General features: G+C 43.3%; 1 protein-coding gene across 2 annotated transcripts in view; it reads right to left on the bottom strand.

The window, feature by feature from the left end:
- MAP9 (microtubule associated protein 9) overlaps positions 1-19,240 on the bottom strand; it is a 134,489-nt gene that overhangs the window by 67,306 nt on the left and 47,943 nt on the right. For both annotated transcript variants that reach the window (XM_044299082.1, XM_044299143.1), the window contains one exon: positions 8,325-8,439. In XM_044299082.1, coding sequence (XP_044155017.1) covers positions 8,325-8,439 — 115 coding nt within the window. The remainder of the gene's footprint in view (positions 1-8,324; positions 8,440-19,240) is intronic.

The raw sequence follows: 19,240 nt of genomic DNA, 5'->3' as shown, positions 1-19,240 counted from the left end.
GTAACGAGCCGTTGGGGGAAGCCCGCGCGACTAGTTTGCGCGGTACCACAGGCGCCAATCCGTTCTAGAAACAAATGCCTAAAGAGGGCCACACTTGTGTAAAAATTGTCCACATAAAGATGGTACCCCTTGCCGAATAAGGGTGACACCAAGTCCCAAACTGTCTTCCCACTGCTCCCCAGGTAGTCAGGGCAACCGACCGGCTCCAGGGTCTGATCTTTTCCCTCATAGACCCGAAATTTGTGGGTATAGCCTGTGGCCCTTTCACAGAGCTTATACAATTTGACCCCATACCGGGCGCGCTTGCTTGGGATGTATTGTTTGAAGCCAAGGCGCCCGGTAAAATGTATCAGGGACTCGTCTATGCAGATGTTTTGCTCTGGGGTATAAATATCTGCAAATTTCTGGTTGAAATGGTCTATGAGGGGCCGAATTTTGTGGAGCCGGTCAAAAGCAGAGTGGCCCCTGGGACGGGAGGCGGTGTTGTCACTAAAGTGCAGGAACCGCAGGATGGCCTCAAAACGTGCCCTGGACATGGCAGCAGAGAACATGGGCATGTGATGAATCGGGTTCGTGGACCAATATGACCGCAATTCATGCTTTTTTGTCAGGCCCATGTTGAGGAGGAGGCCCAGAAAAGTTTTAAGTTCGGAAACTTGGACTGGTTTCCACCGGAAAGGCTGGGCATAAAAGCTTCCCGGGTTAGCGGTGATAAATTGTGTGGCATATCTGTTTGTTTCGGCCACAACTACGTCTAAAAGCTCCGCAGTCGAGAACAGCTCAAAAAATCCCAGGGCCGAACCGATCTGAGCCGTCTCAACCCGAACTCCAGACTGGGCAGTGAAAGGAAAAACTACAGGTGCGGCTGAAGTTGGGGACTGCCAATCAGGGTTTGCCAGCACCTCTGGGATTCTAGGGGCTCTACGGGCACGTCTTTGCGGTGGCTGCGACGGGGTCACTACTGCACGTGCCACCGTACCAGCTTCAACTGCCCTTCTGGTGCTCGCTACTTCACCAGGTTGTACGGCAGTGCTGGTACTAGGTCCAGGGAGGGCTGGGCTGCTGGTGTATGCCTCACCACGTAATCCGACAGCACCAGCCCCACTCTGCTGCTCTTGAAGCGGATCCTGCGCAACCTGCGGTCTAGCGACACGGGGCCGGGTACGCCTGGTGGTATCAGGGACCTCAGCCTCCTCGTCCGAACTTTGGGTCAGAGAGCCACTGCTTTCTACAGGTTCGTATTCTGACCCGCTGGATTCATCAGATGAGGGTTCCCACTCCTCATCCGACTGGGTCAGAATCCTGTAGGCCTCTTCAGAGGAATACCCCCTGTTAGACATGTGGGCAACTAAATTTAGGGGTATTCCCTGAGACTACCCAAGAAAAAAAAAGCAAGCCTGTCTTACAAAGGGGAGGCTAGCGAAGTACCGGAGGCCGCTGCGGTTGATAAAAAATATCAAAACTGATTTTTTTATCGCCGCAGTGCGTGTAAAGTGAATGTGCAGTGATCAAAAAAAAAATTTTTTTTTGTCACTGCGGTGGGGCGGGTGTGGGCGAACGCACGTGTGGGCAACCGATCAGGCCTGATCGGGCAAACACTGCGTTTTGGGTGGAGGGTGAACTAAAGTGACACTAATACAATTATAGATCTGACCGTGATCAGTTTTGATCACTTCCAGATACTATAAAAGTACAAATGCTGATTAGCGATACGCTAATCAGCGAATAACGGACTGCGGTGCGGTGGGCTGGGCGCTAACTGATCGCTAACTACCTAACCAAGGGACCTAAACTATACCTAAAACCTAACGGTCAATAACAGTGAAAAAAAAAAGTGAGAGTTTGCACTGATCACTTTTTTCTTTTCACTTGTGATTGACAGGGGTGATCAAAGGGGTGATCAAAGGGTTAATTGGGGTTCAGGGGGGTGATCAGGGGCTATAGTGTAGTGTTGGTGTACTCACTGTGAAGCCTGCTCCTCTGCTGGATCCAACCGATGAAAAGAACCAGCAGAGGAGCAGGCAGCCATATAACAGATCATATTTACAAATATGATCTGCTATCTGGCACTTTGATTGGATTTTTTAAAAATCAGCAACCTGCCAGCCACGATCATTGGCTGGCAGGTTGCTGACGAAATACTGCTGTGCGAAATGCCGACGCGAACTGCGCATGCGCGCGCGCATATTCGCGTCATCTCGCGTCTCGCGAGATGACGCGTATATGCGTGACTGTGCGCAGCGCTGCCACCTCCGGAACGCACATGTGCGTTAGGCGGTCCGGAGGTGGTTAAACAAATAAATAATTTATGTGTATCTAGACATTTGAGTGCCCTCCATTTTATATTTATTTGTTTAACTATAGGGGTGTTTCTTAGGCGGAGCTGAGGTGCTTGACGCCGTGAAAATATGACTCTTCTCATGTCAGACAAGTAAGATATGAGTCTTATGTTAATTAGCATAAAAGGCGGGAAAGGGTTATAGGGTGATAAAATAGGACAGGTTAGTCCTGAGAAGATTATGGATCGATACATTCGGTTTTATATGTCAGAACATGGTGACAGGTTCCCTTTAATGATTACATTACATTTTATTTGTTTAGAGAACAGGGAGACTTTCTGGTATACATATATATAAAATTTAGCTTAAAGGCCTTTATTACCGGTATTTATTAGATCTACTCAGCTGCCTCTCTCTTAAGAAAAGAAATGGTATGGCTCATTTTAGCCCTGTGTGATGCATCCCCAGGAGAGCTGAATAGGACAAAATATGGCCTTGGTCATGTGATTCATATGTCATGTGACACTCTGGCGTTCAGCCAACTGCCCAGGTATCTAACAGGTGAATACTAGCTTATTGGGCACCAGAACATAATAGCTTATTGGACACCAGTCAGGTAGTAAAGGTATATATTATACCTTTACTACCTGACTTCTCAAACAGCTGATCGGCGGAGGTTTTAAAATCTCGGAAAACCCTTTTTTAACTAGAAAGAAGATTTTTAGCCAGCGCCAACACCGGTGTCTGACCTCACAAATGCTCTTCTGGTTGAATGGGAAGAAATGCCTACAGGCACGCTTCAAGCTCTTGTAGAAAGCTTCCCCAGAGGAGTGGAGGCTGTTGTAGCTGCAAAGGGAGGACCAACTCCATGTTCATGGCTATAGATTGAGAATAGGATGTCATAAAAGCTCCTGTAGATGTAATGTGTAGGTTCCAGAATACTTTGGGTGATAATCACTATGGCCACTTTCACACTTGCGTTGTTGTTTTCCGGTATTTGAAATCCGGCAGAGGATCTCAAAACCTGAAAAAAATAAACGGTTCCCTTTAGTCCCCATGCATTCTGAATGGTAAGAGATCCGTTCAGGATATATCAGGATGTCTTCCGTTCCGTCAGCAGTCCGTTTAGCGATTGGACACAAAACCGCCGCAAGCTGTAGTTTTGTCTCTGGTCATAAAAACAGAAAACATGGATCAGACACTCAAAACAATGTAAGTCAATGATGACAGATCCGTTTTTTTAAGAGCCTAAAAAACCGGACCCGTCAATGTATTTAGTGCCGGATCCGTTTTTTTTTTTTTTTTTTTTTTTTTTTTAAACAACCGCATCATAACGGAATGGATGCATTCTGATGTGCAAAAATTTAGATCCTCTCAATACTGGAATTAATAACGCAAGTGTGAAGGTAGCCTAATACCTACAGTAAAAGTGACATATAGAATCCAGTAGTATGTAGTGGAGTAAAAGCGTATTTTTTGTTCCGAAATTACAATAATATAATTGGCGAAACATCATAAAAGAGGAAGCAGCTGGGTCCTCTTACTGCTTAGCAGACGACAGCAAATATAAAACTAAAATATGAATGTGAACTTTGAACAAAATAAAAATGTAAAATGTAACATCCTGTTTTCAGAAATCGCCAAGGTTTTTAGAAAACTTAAAGCGACATTACGACTAAATATTTGATTCTTTTGCCTTGTAGTACAGGGCATTATATAGTCATGACGAGTTTACTCACAAATATGTTAGGCTTGCATCTATTATTATAGTGCATTATTTTCTGTGACTGCATTATCATATCGTGCAGGATGTTTTATATTTTTTTTTCCGTGATCAGTTCTGAAACTAGCCTAATCTGTTTTTATTTTCTGAATGTAGATTTTTTTATTCTATTTTCGGTAAATGATTATGGAAGCCACCATGTTGTCCGAGCTGTTGATCAGAGATATTAACTGTAAGAACCTGGAGATTGGAGATAACTGATTGACTTCTATAGCAGAATGTTTTAGATATGCTGTGTGCAGAGGTTACTGTACAGGGAGGGGGAGAACGGGAGCTGCGTACATCACTTATTATCAATATTGTTATCCTGTAAATACATAGGTGCTATCATTCATCATAATCCTGCCTCTCATGATAATGAGACGACTGCTGAGAAGTGATCTTTACAAAACATGAACTGTGAGCATATTATAAATGAGTGATTTTAGAACACCCACAATTCTTAAAAAATACATTTAACATAGAAATTGACTTAAACAATAGGTTATTTTCTGATGACATGTTCGCTTTAAGAAATAAGAATGCTAAGCTGGCAACCACACACAGCTTTGATTAATACCGTTTATAATGGAAAATGTCAGAAAATGGATAACATTTTTTTGTTCAATAAGTCTCTGTGCTTGTGAAAAGGTCCTAAGATGGTAATTCTGCAACTGAAGAGCATAACTAATCCTCATCTAAAGTAATCAAGCCATTCCATCCACAGAGGTAAATATAGTCCGACAGTGCTTTCTCATGCAATGTGTAATCAGAACACAAAATCATGCAGAAAGGAAATACCTGTCACACACATCATCCACCGGCAGAGTTTGATTAATGAATAAGAAATGAAATAAAAGAAAGCTGTATGTTTTACATATCCTTCCAGTTCAGAATGCTCAGAACAATGGAAAATAAGGCAAAGAACACTTCACCTACACATTGTAGACGGCAATAAAATCACTGAGAACGGCAGAATTGTTAGTTTCCCCTTCTGTTGTTGGTGCAGAATTCAATTCTAACCCCAAAATAACCCCATGGTTGGTGGGCCCGCCATACACATTCCCTGATAATAATTTGAGTAACGGTATCAAAAGATATGATGGCAAATTTGTTATGTTCACACATATGAATAGGATGACTAACATCTGTTCTACTGAGACACCAGGAGATACACAGTCGAGTCATATTATATTGACCTCCAGCTTATCAAAAGTAACTGCTGTGTGCAGAACAGACAGCAGCTAGAGGGGCTGGGAGGGACTCGGTAAGGTCCTGGTAGGTTGTCACAGGTATCTGGAGCCATGCTGACTGCAGAGCATCCCACAGCTGCTGGAGGATGCGAAGGGGATCCTTAGAGCTAACACGACGATCAAGGTGGTCCAACAGATGCTCAATTGGGTTCAAGTCCGGGGAATTAGGGGGCCAGGGTAGTACCTAGAAGTCTTGGTCATGTTCATCCTACCAATGTCGGACATTTGTTTCCATGTGACATGTCGCATTGTCTCGCTGGAAGATCCCATACTCTTCAGGAAAGACAATCAGCATGTATGGGTGTATGTGATCTGCAAGTTGGCTATGGTGGTTGGTACAAGACAAGATGACCATTGGACCTAGAAGATATAGGCCATTGCCTCAGTCATGATGTATCTTTCCTTATGTTTGGCAGAGTGTAGTACAGCGGGGAGAACAAAGCGATCCATGAGAGGAGGGGGTGGGTGGGAGGAATGAAAGTCAGCTCTGTTGGCAGACAGTAGAGGACAAGTGTCATGGCAAAAGTCAGATCAGGAGAGCATGGCTATGGCTGTGAAAAGGTAGCCAGCAAGGGGGGAGTAAGTGTTGGGTGAGTTACCACCATTATATATTGATTAACTATATTCATCTGGTGTGAATTCTTACGTATCATTGGCCATTTGGTGGTTAAATACTGGGACGCTAAGTGCCAATTTTTAGGCCCCTGAAGAAGCCAACTGCAAAAGGCGTTGGATGGTTTTCTGGTCTGCGGTCTGTATTTATCTAACTTGCTCAATAAGTGATCCATTTTTGAGGATCTTATGGTATTTTAGGCGTGTTTGGTTTATCTTGTATTTATTATTGCTGTTACTTTCATGTCTTTATACTAATGACCATATATAGTTCTTACCCCTATATGGGTCATCAAGTGATATATACTTGTGAGTATTGATGGTAAACATGTGTGACTTACTAATCATTATCCTGTCTACTATCGATGCACTCATTTTAATTACAATCACATTCCTGTAATCTTCTGTGGCTATTGAATCCCCGATTATTATATTTTTTAACTTGTCACTATTATTAACAAAGCTTATGTTTTAGTTTACATTTAGTTAGTGCATTATTTATAGGTGTTGCCCTATATAAAACTAGAAAAGCGAAAAGATACTGGGTTTGCTTAAAAGCCCCAACTGTGCTGCAAGTAAAGAAAAAAAATAAACTGAAGCATAGAACAAAAAATATTAAAGGGGTTTCCTGGATTATGACACTGATGACCTATCCTCAGGATAGGTCATCAGTATCTAATCGGTAGGGGCTCGATGCCTGGATCCCCCCGATCAGCTGTTTGAAAAGACAGCAGGGCTCCTGTGAGCGCCACAGCCTTCGCCGTGTTTACAAAGCACAGCGCCATACATTCTATAGTGGCTGTGCTTGGTATTGCGCTCAGCCTCATTCATTTCCATGGGGCTGAGCATGATACCAAGCACAGACGCTATACAATGTACGGAGCTGTGCTTAGTGAGCTATGAGAAGGCCGCAGCGCTTTCTCGGACAGCTGATCTTTGGGGGTCCCGGGTGTTTATATTCACCTCACTGATCCTCAAATGCTGTCAACATGACAGTGCTGGGGTCCCCGCTGTGCTACACTTTCTGCCCGTGTCAATATGGCAGGAAATGTCTTGGGATGCCGCTCAAACAATCATTGGCTGCAATGATAACCGGTATCATTCAGTGATTTGTATTCCAAGACATTTTCTGACTGCTACACCATCGGAATGGCAGTGGCAAGTGGGGGGTTCGGCAAGGTCAGTATAAGCATCTCATATATTTTTTTTATTAACCAGGTGCAATCCATGGGAGAGCTTTTGTATTGTGTGGGATAGCCCTTTAACATAGCACTATGCTAAAAATGGATTGACTAGACTTTGTTCTCAGCAAAATAAGAGCAACAACATCTGAGAAATTCTGTAGTAAACCTTTTATAAGACTTGGCAGCTTCTTTAAAAAGTTGTGGTTTCTCATACTAGGACATTATGCATTTAACAATCATATTGTCATTGCCAACTCCCAAAATTAAATCAGCGCAATCTTGCATGGAAAATAACTCATTTATAAAGACAATAGACATAAAGAAAATTGGGTAGTCATGTGTGAAAAACAGATACACCGCTACAACTTCAGCAATGCCAGCACTATGACAGGACCCGGGACAACTGGCAGCAGCTACAGAACTATAGAGTTAAAAGGCGTTGTCCAGCAGAATACATTTTTTTACAAAATGGCCAGATTTTTTAAAAATAAATAAAAAAGCAATAATCCCCTCCCCAATCCTCTGCCTCCATCATTCCAATGCTTACCGGGTCCCTGCCAGTTGCCGTTTCCTGGTTCTCTGTTTAACACAGGAAATTGCAAGAAATGTCCGCTCATCAGGAGCACATGATAAAAACAGAGCTCCGACCATTATAAAGTTATAACAGTGCGGTTCAGAATTAACACAAACCACTATAGAGTATGACAAATGGTATTAAAGGGAACCTGTCACCAGGATTTTGTGTATAGAGCTGAGGACATGGGTTGCTAGATTGCCGCTAGCACATCTGCAATATCCAGTCCCCATAGCTCTGTGTGCATTTATTGTGTAAAAAAACGATTTGATTCATATGCAAATTAACCTGAGATGAGTCCTGTATGTGAGATGAGTCAGGGACGGGACTCATCTCAGGTTAATTTGCATATGTATCAAATCGTTTTTTTTTTACACAATAAAAGCACACAGAGCTATAGGGACTGGATATTGAAGATGTGCTAGCCACCATCTAGCAACCCATGTCCTCAGCTCTATACACAAAATCCCAGTGACAGGTTTCCTTTAATGCCTTGACCACCAATGATATTACAAGTACTGTATGCTATGGTTAACCCCTAAAGCTCTCTATGCAAAAATATGTCACTTAGAACATGTGGAAAGTCAGCCAAAACCTTGAAACCCAGGAAAAAAAAAAAAGAAACTTTCCCAAAAGAAGAAATCATATTGTTAGGAATACCTTTAAGCGTCTTCGGTTCTTCTTCCTTAGACAGCGTCCTGTTCACTTTGTCAGCTGCTATTGACAGAGGCTTAAATCTTGCAGTTGGCGTTGGTGGGCTTGACAGCCAATGTCCCTGTCAGATGACAGATTGGAAAGGACTATTAAAAGATTACAGTATATTTTAACCATTTACCTAAAACGGATATCACAGATGCTAGAATTGTCCCTCTCACTCCCTTACAAATGAGTGTTAGCTGTTGCTATCCCCCAGTCCTGTATGCTAGGACTGGGGGATAGCAATACCTATACCTTTGGCCCAGGGCTGTTCATAAAATCCCACAGCTTTCAAGATCTGTTTTCTGCTGCATTTCCTTGCATGTCACAAAATGGTATTGGTTTGGCAAGTTCTTAATCAAATTTGACCTCCTGTAAGGGTGGAGACATTTGTACTTTTTCATAAGGGTCAATGGGCCAACACTGTATTAGCCTTTACTCATTAGGTCCAACTTGAATGTCACACTATATTAAGCAGGTCTCACTTGGCTTTTACCAAGATATTACCACTGGTTCACCTTGGAGTTTTCCAGCCCGTGAAGCATCATCTTGCTGAAAGTGTGGAATGAATCGCTTATGTGTATGAAATACTAGCAGCATGCAATGTCATTGAGAATAACATTGGTATCACAGTCAGGTATTATCATGTGTGACAAGGAGAGAAGGCACATTATAATCACTGTATTACATCAAGCATAAGAGAGGGCACTATGGAATATTTGTGCGAGTATTTTATATATATTGTAGGGTTTCGCTCTAGTAGATTGGGTAAGCCGGCGCAGTACAGAGGCAAAACGTCAGTGTTCATTCACACTTGAGGCAATTGCACAAAACAGCACGTAACTTTGCAGTCTTGGTGTTAATTCACACACAATGGAAAGTTCATATAACACAAGTCACCTTGCTGGCCGTTCTGCCTCCAGTATTTAGGAGGCTTTAGGGGGGCCTGTTTCCCCAGCGTGTGGCTCTCAGCCCTTCAGCATGGCACAAAGCCTCAGATCCCCAAAACAGAGATATCTCTGCTGAGCCCAGCTGCCTATTTAAGGACAGCCAGGTGCTGCTAAAACCCGGACCGGCACTCAAACTCTGGTCTGGTATTTGACCTCACCTGGCTGGAAACCAGTCCAGCCACACATGCTGCGAGGAAAATACCTCCCTTGCCAGACACAACCCCTTACTGTGTCACAATATATATTAATGGATAGATAGATAATAGATAGACAGAATTATAAAGGCAATGTGGTAACTTGACTATAAAAAAGGAGGAATGTATAAGCAGAAATACAAAACACCATCCGAAAAAAAAAAACTACCACCATATGTATAGTTGGATCATAGACAGGTTCATGCAGCTTCATTACATTCCCCACACAAGGGGCTGGTACCCTGGATAGCTTCTTCTTATTGTGTCATTTAGGGCTCATGCACACAAACGCATTTTCTTTCCGCTTCCGTTCCGTTTTTTTGCGGACCGTATGCAGAACCATTCACTTCAATGGGGCTGTAGAAAATACAGAAGTTACTTTGTGTGCATTCCGTTTCCGTTTGTCCGCATGGCCGTTCCACAAAAAAGTAGTGCATGTCCTATTATTGTCCGCAAATCACGGTCCGAGGCCCCATATAAGTCAATGCGTCCGCAAAAAATACGGAACACATCTGTATATCATCCGTATTTCATGGATCCATACTGTAGAAATATGCCCAGCCCATATTGCTCATGTGTTTGGTGATTAATAAGTTACTGTTTCTGTATACGATCCGCAAAAAAATGATCAAATAGGGAAACTGTTCCGCCTATTTTGCATTATAATGTGCTGTAAAGATTGTACTGAAATATTATGTTTGACGTTGCTGCCATCTAGTGGTCAAAGTTAGTTTCTACTTCGCCAGAACTTTACAGGAAGTGTATTGTTCTCTGAGTCAGAGGAAGTAACCTTTAACCTGGAACTGTATTTCCTCCATTTCATCACTGCTCCTGGATCTTGCAGGCTGCATGCAGAGGAGCTCTTGATTTATTCCTGGACTAATGGTGGAATTGTCTGTGAGTACTCTCACTGATGAAGTGAGCCTACTGTATTATGTGTAATGTACTGATACATATGTTTTGTTTATGTTTATATTGTAGTTTTACAAAGTTATTCAGAAAAGAGAATACAAACAGATCTGATGTCTCACGTTTCTTGACTTCTGAATTATTGTTAAGCTGTCTGACTAGTGTTATACAACAGTCAATAACGCGAATCAGAACAGTAAAAAGACAACCCACGTGGCGGTCTGGAATAAACTGAGACGCCATTACTGCAGCATGAGTCTAAGATCAGGAACAAAGTACCAGGCTGATGCCACGTTACCGCCGACACAGCAAGGCAGGGAGACCATTCCCAGTGCCCAGCAAGACGATGCAAAGTCTCATGTGTCCAGAACTTCACGGGCTAGCAAGATGTCCTCAGCAAGTTCCTCAGCAGTTAGAGCTCGTGCCAAGGCAGAAGCTGCCCGCGTCCAGCTACAGTATGCAGAAAAAGAAGCCATGATGATGCAGGAGTTAGCAGCAAAGAAAGCTGCCATAGCACAAGAGAGAGCTAAAGAGGCAGCTATGGAAGCGGCCATAGCACAAGAAGAAGCGGTTTTAGAATCAAAATTGCTCATCCTGCAGCGACAGACTGCAGCTGCTGCTGCTGAAGCAGAGGCCGCGGCCTACATGGGAACAAGTCGGTTAGGAAGTGAAAGATCATATAAAGACTCAGAGGTTCCAGAAAAACCTCTATTCTCTGCAGATCGTACAAATGAGTACCTCCAGAACCTTACTGATGCGCATACAAAGGAACAGTCTCTTAAACCTGAAGCAAAGGAATTCAGGCCGAGATCAACATACCCCCTGAGCAGGCCCAATCAACCTCATGAGGTCAGCGACTGCCAGCAAACCAAGAAGGAAGCACCAGAAACCCCTAAGAACAAAAAACAAGTGTTCCCATCACCTCAACCTACAGATTACATGCGCGAACAACAATGTGCAGCGGATGTCACCAAATATCTCATCCGCAAAGAAATGGTTAGCTCAGGCTTTCTCCAATTTGATGACTGTCCTGAAAACTATTGGGCATGGAAATCTTCCTTTCTGAATGCCACTGAAGGTCTGAACTTATCACCAGCAGAAATGATTAATTTAATGATAAAATGGCTTGGCACCGAGTCAGCAGAGCATGCTAAGAGGATGAGAAGAGCAAACCTGTTTAACCCTGCAGCAGGACTCAACATGACCTGGAGAAGACTAGAAGAAACGTATGGATCCCCAGAGGTAATAGAAGGAGCACTGTTGAATAAACTTGAAGTCTTTCCCAAGGTGGGCTACAGAGACAACGTGCGGCTACAAGAACTAAGTGATCTTCTACTAGAGATAGAATATGCCAAAGAGGATGGCTACTTGCAAGGACTTTCGTATCTAGATACAGCTAGAGGCACTAATCCCATAGTAGAGAAGCTACCTTCAAATCTGCAAGACAAGTGGATGTCTGTGGGAGGTAAATTCAAAGAAGATTATGGAGTCTCTTTTCCCCCTTTCTCTGTGTTTTCTAGGTTTGTCCGACAGCAAGCGAAAATCCGAAGTGATCCCAGTTTCGCCTTCACCACCAGCGGCAATCAATCACACAGACCAGAGAGACCTCACAGACCTCACGGTAGGACCTATGTATCCACACACAAAACAGCTGTACCTTCAGAAGTCACAGACTACCAAAGCACCCACAAGGTACACACCATAGAAAACCCTGATAGACATTGTCCAATACACAAAAAACCACATCCACTAAAGAAATGCAAAGGCTTTAGAAGCAAACCCATCGCAGAGCGGATGTCCTTCCTTAAACAAAACGGCATCTGTTTCAAGTGCTGCGGATCTACTTATCACATTGCCAAAGACTGCAAAATACCAGTAGAATGTACAGAATGTGGCAGTGAGAGACATATTGCAGCTTTGCACCCCGGCCCTGCTCCTGCCCCACTAGAGACTGTAGAACCCAGGAAAGATCAGGGCAGGGAGCAACAAGAGACCTCACTCTCCTCTGTAATGTCCAATTGCACCGAAGTATGTGGACAAGGCAAGAGTGCACGATCATGCTCTAAAATCTGTCTAGTGACTGTGTATCCCACTGGCAAGAGAGAAAGGGCGGTGAAAATGTATGCAGTGCTAGATGAACAGAGTAACAGATCCCTTGCAAAGTCAGATTTCTTTGATATCTTTAACCTTAAGGCAAGTGCAGTTCCATACACTCTAAGGACATGTGCAGGGACAATTGAAACCACAGGGAGAAGAGCTACTGACTTTACCATTGAATCCTTCAATAAGAAAGTGCAGTTCCCACTTCCTACCCTAATAGAGTGTGGCATGATACCTGACGACAAAACTGAGATTCCATCTCCAGAAGTAGCTCATCACCACCCCCACCTCCGCTCAATTGCTCACCTAATCCCAGCTGTTGAGCCAGATGTTTCTATCCTTCTACTTCTTGGAAGAGATATCCTTCAGGTACACAAGGTACGCCAGCAAATCAATGGACCTTATAATGCCCCTTATGCACAGAGACTGGACCTGGGGTGGGTCATTGTAGGAGAAGTTTGCCTGGGGACAGTGCACCAGCCTGACAACGTTAGCACTTTGAAGACGTCTGTGTTAACAAATGGACGCACATCCCTTCTCAGTCCCTGTCACAACAACTTTATTGTCAAGGAAAGCTTTGGCAGGTCAACACAACACTGTGACTTTTCTACACTATATGGTAAAGAAGAAGTCAACTCCAACATTGAGACAGACAATCTAGGGATAACAGTATTTCAGAGAACTAAAGATGATGATAAACAGGCCCTCTCTATAGAAGATCAAAACCCTGCAGATTATGCCACTAGGCCTACTCAAGCAGCATGCCTTCAGAACTCTATTTGGTTCTCAGGCCCAACATTTCTGCACCAACCACACTGTGAGGATATGGACACTGCTTTTCCACTCATAGAGCCTGAAGCTGACCCTGAAATCAGATTTGAAATTACGAGCTTCAGCACCAGAGCTTCTGAAGCCACACTTCACTCACATTGCTTTGATAGATTTTCTTGCTGGAAGATATTAGTTAAGACCCTAGCCAGACTCATCCATGTCGCTAAAACCTTCCAGAGGGAAACCAGCAGCAATCAGGTCAGAAGGTGGGAAAGTTTCCATGAACAAATCAATTTAGAAGAACTTGCTCAGGCAAAGTCTGTTATAATCTCTTCTGTTCAAAGCAAACATTTCCAGAAGGAAATTGACTGCATCAAAAAACAAAAGACATTCCCAAAACAAAGCCGTCTTAGGAAGCTTAGCCCCTTTTTAGACAAAAATGGGTTGTTGAGAGTAGGTGGACGTTTGTCTCTTGCAGAACTTTCAGAGGAAGAGAAACAGCCTGTCATTATACCTTATAATCACCACATTGCAACACTGCTTGTTAGGTACTATCATGAACAAGTAGTTCACCAAGGGCGACACATCACAGAGGGTGCAATTAGAACCGCAGGTTTCTGGATTCTTGGTGGCAAACGCTTGGTATCAGCTGTTATACACAAATGTGTCATCTGCCGCAAGCTGCGAGGAAGATTACAAAGTCAAAAGATGGCAGAGTTACCAGAGGACAGAGTAATTGCTCAACCACCTTTCACCAATGTGGGCCTAGATGTATTTGGTCCGTGGTCTGTCTTAACCCGCCGCACTAGAGGAGGCAGTGCAGACAGTAAACGATGGGCAGTCCTTTTCACTTGTTTGTCCACCCGAGCTGTACACATAGAGCTACTTGAAACCATGTCAACATCAAGCTTTATTAATGCTTTGAGGAGATTCTTCTCAATTCGTGGCCCAGCAAAACTGCTCCGTTCTGACAGAGGAACAAACTTTGTAGGAGCCTGCAAGGAACTTAACATTTGTGCCAGCGAATCACAATTGCAAGACTTTCTCCAAGACAGAGGATGTACATGGGTCTTTAATCCTCCACACTCTTCACACATGGGTGGTGTCTGGGAGAGACTTATAGGTATTGCCAGGCGAATCTTGGACGCTATGTTGCTACAAACTAAAACTGCTCACTTGACCCATGAGACTTTAAGCACCTTTATGGCAGAGGTTACAGCTATTATGAATGCCAGGCCTATAGTTCCTGTGTCCTCAGACCCAGATACACCTATGGTCCTTACCCCAGCAATGTTGTTGACTCAAAAGGTGAACTCTTTGTCTGCTCCATCCGGAACCATAAGTACAACACAAGTTCATGCTAAACAATGGAAGCAAGTACAATGCTTGGCAGACACCTTTTGGAAAAGATGGAAGAGGGAGTATCTGTCAAATCTGCAACGCCGTAGGAAATGGACTGAGGATCGCCCAAATGTAAAAGTGGGTGATGTTGTTCTGTTGAAGGACAGCCAAGAGAGCAGGAACGAGTGGCCTGTAGGACTTATTGTCAATGCTCTACCAAGCAGGGATGGCAAAGTTAGGAAGGTGGAGGTCAAGATTGCAAAGAATGGGACTTCCAAAATGTATCTTAGACCTATAACTGACGTCATAGTTTTAGTTTCAGATTAGCTAGGATTCCATTTCCTGTTTATATGTTTTTTCTGCATAGCAGTAGTTATTTAGGTAGTGACATAATTATGCCAGACAGGGAGTGTTCCGCCTATTTTGCATTATAATGTGCTGTAAAGATTGTACTGAAATATTATGTTTGACGTTGCTGCCATCTAGTGGTCAAAGTTAGTTTCTACTTCGCCAGAACTTTACAGGAAGTGTATTGTTCTCTGAGTCAGAGGAAGTAACCTTTAACCTGGAACTGTATTTCCTCCATTTCATCACTGCTCCTGGATCTTGCAGGCTGCATGCAGAGGAGCTCTTGATTTATTCCTGGACTAATGGTGGAATTGTCTGTGAGTACTCTCACTGATGAAGTGAGCCTACTGTATTATGTGTAATGTACTGATACATATGTTTTGTTTATGTTTATATTGTAGTTTTACAAAGTTATTCAGAAAAGAGAATACAAACAGATCTGATGTCTCACGTTTCTTGACTTCTGAATTATTGTTAAGCTGTCTGACTAGTGTTATACAACAGTCAATAACGCGAATCAGAACAGAAACCATACGGATATGTTTTGTGCAATAACGGAACGGAAGAGGACTTAAATCAGAGAGAAAAAAACCTCAGATACAGAACAACGGATCAGTGAAAAACGGACCGCAAAACAACAATGGCCGTGTGCATGAGCCCTTAGACTGTAAGCTCTTACGGGCAGGGATCTCCTTCCTTTTGTCTGTATATTTGGGTATTTGCTATATCTGCCATTATATTTGTTTGATATGTGATGTTGAATAGGTGGGCACTTTATCAATAAAGATTATTATTATGCAAGTAGTGTCGCCCTTGTGGATATGTCACCACAATACATGGATATAATGACAAGGACGAGACGTCATGGTAAATATTTAATGGGAAGCAGCGCTAACGCAGAAGAAAGCGGCTGCAGAATTGTAACCAGGATCTAAAAGTGCGTTCGCTTTGATTTTACAGTGACTTCTGTAACAAAACGTGTGCCGGAAAACCCATGAAAGGGAACCTGGCACCAGTATTATGGTGTCCTCAATAAGGGCCCCTTAGCGAAACACTGGGTCACTTTCTTTTATTTGCTCTCTCCACACACCGGCTGCCGATTCCAATTAGAAAAAACAGTCAATCGGCAGTAGGGGTGAGGAGAGACGGGATCTCATGAATATGGGGAGTTGGGGCAGCATAAAACTGGTGACAGATTCCTAAGGGGTGCTGGGCTTCAGACTGACACCGACCTGATATTGATAGCCTATCCTGAGTACTGGCCATCAATACTAAAATCCTAGAATACTCCATTAAAGGGCTTTTGTCCTGGAGCAGGCGTGGCTAACCTGCGGCTCTCCAGCTGTTGTAAAACTACAACTCCCACCATGCCCTGCTGTAGGCTAATAACTGTAGGCAGTCTGGGCATGTTGGGAGTTGTAGTTTTCAAACAGCTGAAGGGCCTCAGGTTGGCCATCCCTGTCCCAGAGGCTCCGTTCTCCCTGCTGCTGCCACGCACTCTGCACTTTTATTGACAGGGCCAGGCAGTATAAACATCATCATGCCTGGCTGGCCGTGACTTCTCCCAATGCCGCGCGCTTCAGTACCCAACGTCGGTGCAGTACAGGAGTGAGGCTCGCCGGCGGTACTCCTCTGTACTCTGCCGCATGGCAAAGACAGTTGACTACAAGCCAGGCAAGACCACGTTAACACTGCTTGGTCCAGTCAATCAAAGTGCAGGGGGAGTGGTAGCAGCAGGGAGAACGGAGCGTCTAGGGGCATCAGCAACGCCCCCATTGCTCCTAGAGGCTCAAATACATATAGTAAAAGTTCTGTTTTCATAGAAATAAAGCCACAGAAGGGGATGAGACAAAGTCTGCTAAATGACTGCTAGCCTCTGCTGATCTGCACACGTTTCACTATTAACACCTTATGCACACGGCCATAGTTTTGGCCTACATCCGATCCACGGTTTTTATGGCAACATTAAACGCGGTTTTACAGCGAATCTGAATAACTGCTTAGTTATCTAGCTGCATTATCTCAAGAGATTATGACACTTGATAGATGATACACCATGTATCTTTGCTGCGGTTCAACATAATGTATTTAAAGTGCACCTGTCATCTCTCCTGACAGGTCAGTAACTACAGCACTTACATCCCCCATGTGATAACAATTTGGCACAATCATTTCTTATGAGTCTATGTTGTGACACTCAACTAAACCTCTATGGACCCCATCTTACTTGCAGCCTGTCAACCGGATGGACATTTATCATTTATTTGAGCCTGCTGGCAATACATGCATAAACTTCTAGCAGGAATAAAAGAGGAATCACACAACACAGAGAAACGTGAAAAAATGCTTCAGAATTACTAATACAGTAGTTACTAAAGAAGACATGTCAGGAGATAATGGAAAATCTGTTTGTTATCAATTGTTATCTGGTTTTGTATTAAAGTTTTTTTTAGGGTGTTTAATCCCTCACATACATGTATGTCATTAGCATTAAGGGGTTGTACGGAGCCAGACAGGCGCTTCTGTCAACAGCAACTGCAGCAAAGGAGGGGCCTCCCCCTGTCCTCCAATTGGAGCCCCTGTGGTGAATTTTCGGGATTCTGATTGGTTGCCACGACCGGCTGGGGCCTTGTGAAGGTTCCCAGGCCTGTCATGGCTAGCTGCCTGCAAAGCTGTGTCTGAGGCACGGCTTCACAGGCAGTGTGTCAGAATCCCATGGACTGAAATAGTATTCTATTGAGGTCTATGGGACAAGCGATCAAAAGATCACATGTTAAAGCCCCCGATAAAAGTATAAAAAAATTCAAGTCACCCCTCTTTTTCAATTTTACATATGAAAATAAACAATTAAAAAAGCATGACAGGTATTGCTGTAACTAAAAATGTCTGAACTATCAACATATTTTTCCTGTGCGGTGAACGTCGTAGCAAAAAAAAAAACAAAAAACTATTTGACTTTTTTGTTACCTTGTCCTCCCAAAAAATTGAATAAACAGTGATCAAAAAGTTGCATGTACCCCATATTGCCACAAACAAAATGAACAGCTCGCCCCACAAAAAACAAGCCCTGACACAGCTCTGTAAACGGAAATATAAAAAAGTCACAAGTGTCAGAAAATGGCGATGTAAATAAAATGTTTTAAAAGAAGTAAAACATAATAAAAACTGCCGTAATCATACTGACCCACAAACTAAGGGTGTCATATTATTTTTATCACGTAGTGAACGCCGTAATATCAAAACCCCAAAAACCTTGGCAGGATAGTTTTTTCCTTTCATAACACAAAGAAATGTTAGTTTTCCCAACACAATATAGGGTAAATTAAATGCTGCCATTCAATTAAATACAACATGTCCTTATAAGGTTCAAGAGGCCATGGTGCCCCAGTGAGCGAAGAACAAGCACAGCGCTGTCCATTGTCTAGGTATTGCAGCTTAGCCCCATTTACATGTATGGGACTGAACTGCATCTATGCCATGAGACCGTTGAACATGATATCACTGGCCTAGAAAGAGGACGCGGTACCCACCAGAGAGCCGCAGCCTCTTTAAACTGATGATTGGTGGGGATGTCATGCCATCACTGATAACAACTTCCTGTGTACAGCTATCAGTGACTGACAAATATCTATGTATACACACTTACACAGAGAATGTTATCAATCACTGATAACATCTGCCCTCTGTACAGTTATCAGGGACTGACAGCTATCTATGTATACACACTAACACAGCACATGCTATTACTAATAACACCTTCCTCCATGTACAACTGCCAGCTATTTATGTCAGGGATGGCCAAACTGCGGCTCTTCAGCTGTTGCAAAACTACAACTCCCAGCATGCCCAGGCTGTCTACAACTATCAGCCTACAGCAGGGAATGGTGGTAATTGTAGTTTTACAACAGATGGAGAGCTGTAGGTTGGCTATCCCTTATCTATGTATACACACTTACACAGAGAATGCTATCAATCACTGATAACACCTCCCCCATGTACAACTATCAGTGACTGTCAGCAATCTATGTATACACACTAAGGGTCCATTCACACGTCCACAAAATGGGTCCGCATCCGTTCCGCAATTTTACGGAACACAAATTGCCGGTGTCCCCATTTTGCAGATCCGCAAAACACATACAGACGCGTGAATGGACCTTTAGGCCTATTTCACACGACCTATTGCACACACTTTTTCAGTATTTTGCGGTCTGCAAAAAACAGATCTGAAAAAAATACGGATGACGTCTGTGTGCATTCCGTTTTT

The sequence above is a fragment of the Bufo gargarizans genome, chromosome 1 (assembly GCF_014858855.1).
Source record: "Bufo gargarizans isolate SCDJY-AF-19 chromosome 1, ASM1485885v1, whole genome shotgun sequence".
Taxonomy (NCBI): domain Eukaryota; kingdom Metazoa; phylum Chordata; class Amphibia; order Anura; family Bufonidae; genus Bufo; species Bufo gargarizans.
The sequence above is the reverse complement of the archived record's forward strand: the minus strand, read 5'-3'. Positions and strand labels throughout refer to the sequence as shown.